Source organism: Gavialis gangeticus, unplaced genomic scaffold (assembly GCF_001723915.1).
Source record: "Gavialis gangeticus isolate Ggan-Ray unplaced genomic scaffold, GavGan_comp1, whole genome shotgun sequence".
Taxonomy (NCBI): Eukaryota; Metazoa; Chordata; order Crocodylia; family Gavialidae; genus Gavialis; species Gavialis gangeticus.
This window is the reverse complement of record NW_017728993.1, coordinates 36114148-36124453: the sequence shown is the minus strand read 5'-3', so window position 1 is coordinate 36124453 and position 10306 is coordinate 36114148. Positions and strand designations below refer to the sequence as shown.

Genomic DNA, 10306 nt, shown 5'->3' with positions numbered 1-10306 from the left:
TTTTAGGGAACTTATTGCCCTTGATCCATACGTAAAGACATCCCAAAGCTTTGGTGAAAAACTCTACAATTTGAAGGCACCCTTACTCAGACCCAAAGTTCATTGAAGTCAATAGGCAGTTTTCCATTACTTTACTGGTCTTTGAATAGGGCATTCTGAGTCTCAGCGGGGGTTTAAATTGTTGATCACTTACATTTTTTTTTTAACACATTTTGTTTTTTTTTCCTTTAGGAAACTCTTCCTTCTCATACTTGCAATATGCATGGCTCTGGGTGCTGCACAGATACCAGAACAAGGTGAGATGATTTTCTGATAACAGATTGATTACATTAGAAGAAAATAGTAAATGGCTTTTGGTAGTAATAACCTTAAGTTCAGCTTTTCAAAAGTGACTAATTCAAATGCCAGATAGAGTACAATGGAAGTATAAAATTTAAAGTAACCAGTTTGGAAAAGATGACCTTTTGAAAATTACTCAGATTTTCTGTCCATGAAATTGCTTACATATTTAAGCAAACTCTTCATAAAAGAGAAGTCTTGTACACTGAAAAGGCTTTGATTGTGTCTTCACTGTAAGTGGGTGGTTTTGGGGGTGGCAAACTATGGCTGAGTTACCTTTGCACTTCTCATTATTTTGCAAGCAAACCAGTGCATATAATAAGTGCTTAGTCTAAATTGGCATTATTAAGGCAAACAGTGAAATTTATTTATTAGCATACAGGCAACCCCCGCCTAGCGCTCTTAATTGGTTCTGGAAAAACTGAGCGCTAAGTGAAAGCGCGTTAAGCAAAACCCATTTTCCCCATTGGATTTAATGTAAATAAAGGTTTTGCACCATCTGTCAGCCCAGATCCCATTCTTCTGCAGCCCCGCCCTGAATCCTGCACTCCTGCTGGCCCTGGGGGACCTGCCTGCCCAGGGATTTATGGTGAAAAGGCAGCAGGGCTCTGGTCCAGAGTAAGCAGTGGGGCTGCCCACCTGCCCATGCCCCACTTTTTTCAGCCGGAACTCCTTCCAGGGCACCCGGTACAGATAGCTGCAGGGGGTGGGGAAGCCCTGTGGTCTTGGCTTGCAGTGGCCCAGCCCCATGCTCCTGCCACCCTCCTGGCCCTTGTCACTGCTGCCGCTGCTCCTCCCCACCTGCTAGCTGCTCCAGCACCATGCGCCGGAGCAGACCCTGCAGTCCTGCCACCTCGCCCAGGGCCCTGCCGGCCTGGGCTCCAAGCTCACACTGCCCAGCCCTCCGCCCCCATTCCTTCTCACTGCTACTGCTCCTCCCAGCGTGCTCCAGCACCATGTGCCAGAGTGGACCCCAGGTTCCTGCCACCCCTAACTGGGCTCCTGCCAGCTGCTATTCACCACTTCCCTTGATGCTGACGCCGTCACCACTGGTTCTCCCCATGCCTTCTGCCTGCACTGAGTACTATAACGAAACACACTCAATGCTAAGTGAAACAGGTAGGTATTTTAAATTAACGCTATAACGAAACCGCGCTAAGTGAAACTGCATTAAGCAGGGGTTGCCTGTATAACTATATTCAAATGCAGATACTGGTTAGGAACTTAGGATGTGCTTTGTTTCTGTCTCACTGCTGCCACGGCACTGATATTTGTTATGTTAGAGACAACTAAGGAATATTAACACCCCAAACTGAGAGAGGTAAATATGTTAGGATGACGATTTTCAGCTGCCAAAGCAGGGGCAGCATGGATGCCTGTCACATGCCTTCACCATTTAGGTGAGGCAAGAAATGACATCCCTTGTCCCACAAATGTTCATTCTTAACTGGTAAGCTGGCAGATCACAAAAACGTAAACAAAATGAAAGAGCTGTAATCAACTTTTAAGAGAGGATCAAGTTCTGATCATATTGTTAAGATGGATTAGCAGCTGGTTACTTGTGCCATTACTCACCAGTTACTAATACATTTATGTTGTCTCTGTTGCTCATCTTGTGGGTTATTTGCTTTGTCCTGAGTATTTTTCTTCTTTTCCTTTCCTGCTCTTATTCATATTTTCCCTCTGTTGCATGTTTATTACTTCCCAACTCTCTTTATCCTCCTTTGGCAAACTGTCCCTTTATTTCTGTATCGTAATGTGAGGGATGGGGAAAGTATGCTAGTAGGATGCTGGGAACTGTCCAGAGCCACTTGCAGCTGAGCCAAGATCAGAAGCAGAGAGGGAAAAAAAATGTTAGGGCTGGCTGGTTGAGTGAGGAGCCATGCATCTACGTAGATGGCTCCAGTGGTCCTCCATATTAGGGGCCATCCCAAGAACAGGAAGGGAAGGTTGGTGGACTTAAACATCCTTTTTACTATGAAACAGAAATAGCTAAGAGATGTAAGAGAGTACAAGATGCCATCAAAATGAGTTTGACATTATGGTATGATGATTCATAGATCCATAGATTGTAAGGGGCTGGAAGGGACCTCACAAGATCATCAGGTCCCACCCCCCTGCACGAGGCAGGAAAGACAACTGGGGTCAGGTGACCCCAGCAAGGTGACCGTCCAGTCTCCTCTTGAAGATTTCCAGGGTAGGTGATTACATGATAGTTTCTCCACAATTAAGGATGAAGCTAGTTCCCATGACAATTTTTAAACATTTTAACCTTGGGTGCTAGGTCTTAAATCCATGTAGAAACTGAAGGCAGTGCAGTGTAGTGCATGCTTCTGACTGAGCCAGTGTCTTAACATATACCCAAGCTTTGCCATCTGCACTCTACAGCCCATGGGTTTCCATGAAGAGTTTTTGACCACAAAATCCTAACTGGCCTTGGGCCTACTTACTTCATGGAATGCTTCTCTGCCACGGTGCCACAACTAGGTTGTCCTTCCGTCAGTCACAGGGACAACCCTTGAGACCTACTCTGAGCCTCCCTTTACTGCCCTTGCTGGTGAGCAATATATTTCACCTCCTGGGCAGTTGCCCGCCATGACTTGATTGTAGAGCTAAAGAGGTATAATTTTGCCTTGGGGGAAGTCATTACTCAACCAATTGGGATGACGCTCAGTTACTTATGTTGTCCTGACTTGCTGCACAGAAAGCTCCCTTATTGGGGTCAGGATTGGGGGCTTCTCTATCCCTACGCCCCCACCATAGGCCTCTGCATACATATTCTGTCAATCCTAGCTCCCACTGTTAAGTCTCCACAGCAGAGCTCCTTAGCAGTACCTCCTGTATTTATTACCTGGTGTCTCCTGTAGTCCATGAGCAACTAGGATTTGAAAATTTGGGCAATTCAGCTGCCTCTTGCCCTCCTCAGGCATGCTCCTCTGGCATCCGATCTCCCCCATCACTGCTTCCAGTGTCCCTTTTGAGCTGCTCTGGGGCTCACCCAGCCAATCAGAGTGGGGCAAAGTCTTCCAGCTGCAGCAGTTGTCCCCTGTTGAAATGGGAAGCACATGCTGTGAATTGTTGTCAGGAATCCCATCTTCTTGGCATTCTGGCAGGGGCAGTCTCAGCCAGGACCTCACTTGTCTGTGTTCTGTGTTTCCTGGTGGGAACTTCTGGGTTGCTGCACTGGGACTGAACTGCTTGACACGCTGCCCTCAGCATTGTCCCAAATTGCCTTGGTGTTGTTGAGGCTTTTCGCCCACCTAGTGGTAAGAGGAAGGGGGTGAGCAGGGCGTTCTGCCCCACTCCTGCCACCCTATCACAAGCATAAGGGAGGGAGCTGTTAGAAGGGCATTCTGTCTTTCTACTTTTGCAACCCTCATCATTCTCATATATGAGTGATTTTTAGCTTTGGAACTTACTTCCCACTTGATCTAAATTCAGATCAGGGAACCATGAAAAGTTTATCTCCCTAAAGAGATATGAGGAGGGAGATTTTCTTGGGAAGCAATAGATTAAGGTGGGCATGATTTTCTTCCACACTTTTCCTTTGCTTTAATTATTGCTGCTTATAATGAAGTTTCCTGCAGTTTGTTTCCTTATATGGTGTTCTTCTAAAATGTTTGTCAGAGATGATGACAGATATCTGTTCACAGAAGTTTATGTAAATAAAATAAATATGTGGCAGTGGTAGAGTATTTGAGATCAAGTAGTTTACTGTCCCATTCTTAAAACTCCAGGCAGCGAGCAGAACAGTGAAACTATTTCAGGTGCATCAGGGAGGAAATTTCCCATGTATTTCACAGCTGCATAAGCACATGAAGCTTCAAAGTAAGTGTGTGTGTGTGTGTGTGTGTGTGTGTGTGTGTGTGTGTGTGTGTACTTCTCAAGGTACATGCATAATTTCCATCAAAATTAACTGGAGTTATAAGCATACATGCCAAAGAGAAAAGAACACTTACAATCATATTAAAGAAAATAAAAGTTATAATTTCTCCCATCAAATATATAGGAGTCTGCAGAAAAAGATTTAAACTTTCAGATCTGGAGTAAAAAGACCACATCATTTATTGTTCTTCTACATGAGGAAGATTGCTGTCCTATTCATGAGTTTATAACCTAATCATTAACTCTAAAGCACATTCTTTCCTTGGTTTAAGCACGACTTTAAAATGTAGTTTAACATATAAAATAATGAATTGTCAACTAAGCTGCTTTAGAACATTTAAAATGTGAGTGGATTATTTTATATATGAAAAATTTTCAAGGCATAGTGAGATTCATGTGTCTGTTGTATTTCAGCCAAAACCTTTCTTAGCTTAAAAGTAACGCTGGTTTCATAATGATTAGACAAAAACCACATTGTGTATGAAATAGTTTACTCAGAATCAAAAGTCAGTCAAAATAAGAAGCACTGAAAGGGTCAAGACTGTTCAAACAGCCTATCCATAAGCCTAATAAGAAATCCAAGCGTACTAATTTGTTAACAAAATTTCTTATTGAATTTGCTCAGGAACCAGACACTACCCATTAAGAGCAACTTGGCACCAATTTCTTTATTACAAATATCTTGGCTCCCCATTCAATCAGGAATTTGAACAGAGAGGTTAAACTGGCAGTTATTCTGTCAAACATTATGTAATTTGCAAGAATAATGTCTTGAGTCCTTAGTACTCAACCTTTAGGAATCAAGTCCCAAGTCAGTCTGCAGAACATGAAATATCCACAGCTCTGCTTACCTGGCCTAGTGTCAAACAAAGTTGAGGACCAGTCAGGAGTGTGCCTCACACTAACTGGAGCCTATTGCATTCTGGGGAGTGCTTACCAAATGGACTGCATGCTGGTGCTGAATTGCTCAACTGAGGCATTGACCAGAGAAGCCATGGCAAGATGAAGATGCAGAGCTATAGAATAATTGGCCCAATGTCCTGATATTGCTGCAAAGTGATATTGCTTTGGTACATTGGCAGCAACGTGGTAGTGCTACTTCATCCTGTGAAGAAGCTGCACTTCCTATGAGAAGTGCAAACCCCCTGCAGTTTCATGCTATTGTGCTGTTATTGTTTTGGGGCTCTTTGAGATTTCGTTCCCTGGAGCAATGACTCTTCATTCTCCAGCTACTGTGTTTACTTGAATGCAAGGTGAGTTCCCCTCCTCTCCTCCCCCCATTGGCATGGGGAAAAAGCCCCTTACAATCACATACAACAAAATATCACTAAATACATTGTTTATGATTAAATTGCTGCCAAAAGCAGCATATGCTCAGCAATGGAAACCAACTGTGAAGTTGATTAAAATCAGCCAATGCTGAACATGACTGTAATACACATGGGCCACATTGGGCAAACATGCTGATGGGAGCCCTTTTTTTCCCCTCCTCTTAAAAAACAAACAAACAAAAAAACCCAGGCAGGAGTAGCATCCACAAGGAATTGGTGCCGACACCAGGAGGGACAATTTTGACATTCTTCCCTTGTTGCCAAAAATGCTTGATCTTAGCCAAAAGGCCAAGATGCTGATGAGAACCTTTAGGTTTTGGGGGTTTTTTGGTGGCCTTTAAAAAATGGGTGGGTGTTCCTTCTACAGGGAACTGGCACTGGGCCTGGAGGTACTACAATATCAGGCTGGCACTGGGAGGGCCAGAGCCATCCCTGACACCCTGTTCTTGGCACCAAAGTTGCTGTTTTTGATATGCTGATAGAACCTACCACAAGAATAAGCTAGTGCAGCCCATCTGAATAAAACAGATGGTAGTGCCCATTAAGCACAATCTCCCTTACCACTTACTCTTTTGCAAGTCATGATGAGCCACAATATTGCATACAGGTCACCCAGAATCCCTCTGGCACTCTGTCTCTCAGCCTGGTGCATATGATTAGCGTAGCCCTGTCCTCCTTGAGGTGAAGCAGGACTAGGTTGGCCTGTACCTCATTTGCATATACATTTTTGGAGCATCCCAGGATTCATGACAAGAGCACCCAGACATAAGTGGGGGCTAATTACCATACATATCATTTGTGGGGGCGTATCTGGAGCGCACACACACACACATAGTAAGCACTGCTGAGCTTTGGGATCGCTATGGCGTGAAATGCTGTTGATTCTGGTGGGTCCCAGCCCAATGAGTGATGTGGTATATCATGAGCCTTTGGTTTTTGACTAATATAGTACATAGTTTGTCCTATATATAAGTAGGTACCAAAGTGCTGCTCAAAAATGGGTTTATTGCGTACCTGTGCTAAAGCCTGCAGCCATTTAAAAAAAAAAAGATAAATGCATCAATTCTGGATAAACTAACTGCATGGATACGATATGCAAAGTGCTATAGCCATGTTTAGTTTCAAGGTTGTTGTTTTCAAATTTGCTCCTTACTTCCACATCCTCAGGGAGAGCAGGGTCAAACAGTAAGGAGTGGGGGAAGAGGTTGCCAGGGGAAAAAGTTGGGGGGAAGTAGAGAGCAAAGGGGATACCTGACACCCCAGATTTCTAGCAGTAGGAGGGGAGCAAATTCAAGGCAGACCTCCAATAATTAGATTCTAAATTTATAAATTTTCCATATATAGAATCTAATTATTGGGTGCTGTCTTCTATTTGAATAAATATGGTATTTAAGCTAACAACGGTAGTAATTGCCCGTGACACTTTTTCTCTACAGAACTCAAAACAGGAAGTCTCATTTTATGGGAATAAAAAAGTAAACAGAGAAAGTGAGCCTATGTGACTTGCCCCAAATCACCCACAAGTTAGTTGCAGAGTAGCATATCCAGATCATCTTACTGTCAGAATTGTGCCTATAGCTAGTTGTCACATTTATCAAAGTTTGCCAGTGGAAAATGGCTTCTTCTGGGTCAAAATAGACAATCTGCAGAAATCTCTGTTTTGACAAATTTTGTGAGGTTTTGTTGATTTCCCCCATTCCAAAGAAAAACCAAAAACACCTGTTGCAGTTGTTGGTTGATATTGTATTGCAGTGTGGTGCACAGAAGAAAAGAGTTTATATGTTTTCACTGAAAGCTCTCACATTTTTAAGAGTTTAAACAAAAATGAAAACTCTCTTTTTTTGTCAGCTTTGTTTTGGGTGAGCAACAATCACTTCCTGACTGGGTCTAGCAGTTCCCCACCCACTGGACTAAGTTACCTCTCGCATTCAGTGAAACTGGTCTTTTTGTAGGGCGAAAAGAGGCCTCTCTTTCCATGTTGTCTCAAACTTGAGAAATGTTTATAATATGACAAAGCTTGTTGTGTTCTGATCCTATGAGTAAGAAGACTACGAAGTTCAGGCACTGCTCTTACTAACTGACTAGACTTGCTTGAGAGGAAAAAATTCTCATGGCTGTTGTGTTATTCTCAAAAGACCAAAGAGTTAAATTTAAAAAAATGATAAAGCTTGTTTATTCAAAGTGCCTTCTTAGCCTACTGATCTGCTGTCCCTCCCTGCAATTCCTGGGCCAATGCAACAACTTGTACATAACATTCTTAAAGGTATCCTATCGCAGAGCACTTGGGTGCCCTGTGCCTGAAAGCAGAAATGGCTCGGGAGAGACCCCTAGTGGTGAGAAGGGAGAGGCTCAACTGCCAGTCACCAGGGAGCACAGGTGCTGGTTGCTAGGGAAACCAAGGGAATCAGATGACAGGAAGGGGCAGGGCTTGGCCCTTCTTAAGCCCGGGCATAAGGCCAGGAGAGCAGTTCCCCTCTGGTGGCCAAGGAGGGGGGAGTTCAGCCAGTGCAGAGAGAAAGGAGAAGGTAGACTGCATGAGCATCCCCTGGTTGCAGCTATGAGTTGGAGTATTTTCCCGGTAGGGGTAGAACATTGTTTTGACTGGATGGTTTAGTTTTATGTTATAGCCTAGGGGCTTTATGTTTTTGTGTTTACTATTTTAACCAGAGGACTGCGTGAGGCTCTTAGGGGTGGAGGAGGCCTCATAGGAGCTCCATGGTAGCGTGGGGACCCTGGCACCATAGAGGGCGCAGCATTTTGCGGGTGCATTGACCCCAGTCTCAGAGCGAGAGGGGGAAGTGAGGAGCCCTGGAAGTAAAGGAGAGGGCCAAGGCATAGGGCAAACCATGTCAAGTACCATCTGCGAGGCTTTGGCTGCGGTGTAGGGGAGGAAAAGGAACTGCGGATAACGCCCCCTGGCACTGGGTGCGTAAAGTGGGCAGCCTCCCGCTAATTACATCACTCAATCAATTAAGATCAAGGCATAGCAGGCGAGTAAGCAGGCGGTTAGCCCAGGACAGGAGGGCGGAGCCACCAACAGAAAGGCTCCAGCGGAGATACTCCTGTCACATATCCATACACCTTCCCCTTTTACATGTAACATATCCCCATGTAGTACTAACATTGGAAGTCTTATTCAACCCGTTGTTAAAGCACATTTTAACAGGTCTCTATTAGTTTGGGCATTTATAGACATTCTCCAAGAGGGTGCAGGGATAGGTGGGGAAATGCTTTAATTAGCCAGTCATGCTAATAAAACCACCCGAACGTCACATGTATCAGCATCCCTGCACTGAAAAATGGCAGCAGGGTGCTTTGATATAAAGCTCATCAAACAAGCTTTAGTTTAAAGCACCCTGCCACCATACTCCAGCATGAGGACACTGATGCATGTGAATGTGTGGTTAGTCTGTTTCCTTTGGTGAATCTCATGATGCTGCTTCTTTTCTCCCCTTTACGAGCTGCAAGTGTCATCTGCTTATTCTTAATACTTGTCTTTCCAGTGTGACTACTTGATAGGATCTGGGAAATACTTGATGGGAAACTAGTGTTTTTTGTTTCCACAATCATCTGTCTGAAATAAGCACCATATCTTTGCTGTGAAGTTGAGGTAACTCCCTGGAACACCTGTCCTAGTACCATTTTTATTTGTTTGTTGATTTTTTAAAAATATTTTCACATATTGCCTTTTATTCTGATGAGCATCATCCAGATTTGGCCAGCCTGGTTTTGAGTTTCCTTTTAAACAGCATTTCTGCTGGGAACAATAGGTGTTTCCCTGTAATTTAAGAGTGACAGGTAAACATCGGTATGTGAATCTATAGCTTTTTTTTTCAACAATTTCTTCACTATTGGTATTCCATTTTCCACAAAACCCTGGGATTGTGGGTATTTAAGACTTGAAGTGTTGTGACGGAATCTCTATTTTTTTTACAAACTCTTTAAACTCAAGACAGTTGAATTGAGGTCCATTGTCTATTCTCACAATTTGTGGAATCTCATGTCTAGCAAAAATGGATTTCATATGAGTTATGACATGATTTGCTACCGTGCTTTCGAGCAATGCAATTTCAGGATAGTGGGAATAATAATCCAGCACCGATACATTTTTTTTTTTTCTTGCACGCATGAATAAGTCAATGCCTGCTTGATACCACAGAGCTATGAGCTCCTCCATGACCATCGTAGGCTCTCTTCTTTGTGCTGATCTGTACTTCAGGCATGTTGTACAAGCCTTTACAGTATGTTATATGTCATTATTTATGCTGGGCCAATATAGCGCAACCCTTGTTCTCCTTTTGAATTTTTTTAATACTCCTCATGTATTCTGTTTAACGTATATTTCTTTAGCATTGCTGGAACAACAAGTTGTGAGCCTTTGAACAAAATGCCATCCAGTACTGATAGTTCTTCCTTGAACTGAGAGTAGAGGCTAGGTATGTTTTTCAGGCCAACCAGCACAAATAGCTGTTATCACTTTTTGCAATATGGTGTCCTGAACAGTAGCTTCTGCAATTAGTGCCCACATTTTATCTGTGGCAGGTCTTTTAATAAGACTAACATGCGCAATGACTGAATCTGGAATTCTGTCTTTTTCCTTTGTGTCATATGCTCTGGACAAAGTATCTGCCATAAGTAGATGTTTTCTGGCATATACTATATGTGTAGATCATACATTTCCAGTTGAAAGAAATGTCTCTCTAACCTGGATGGCATAGCTAATAACCCTTTTTTTTTTTTTTTTTTTTTTT

General features: G+C 43.2%; 1 protein-coding gene across 2 annotated transcripts in view; it reads left to right on the top strand.

Annotated features, from left to right (window-relative positions):
• The first annotated feature begins 201 nt into the window (after nucleotides 1-201).
• COL24A1 (collagen type XXIV alpha 1 chain) overlaps nucleotides 202-10306 on the top strand; it is a 301453-nt gene continuing 291348 nt past the window's right edge. For both annotated transcript variants that reach the window (XM_019501556.1, XM_019501555.1), the window contains exon 1: nucleotides 202-296. In XM_019501556.1, the coding sequence (XP_019357101.1) occupies nucleotides 263-296 (34 nt within the window). In that variant the 5' untranslated portion in view covers nucleotides 202-262. The remainder of the gene's footprint in view (nucleotides 297-10306) is intronic.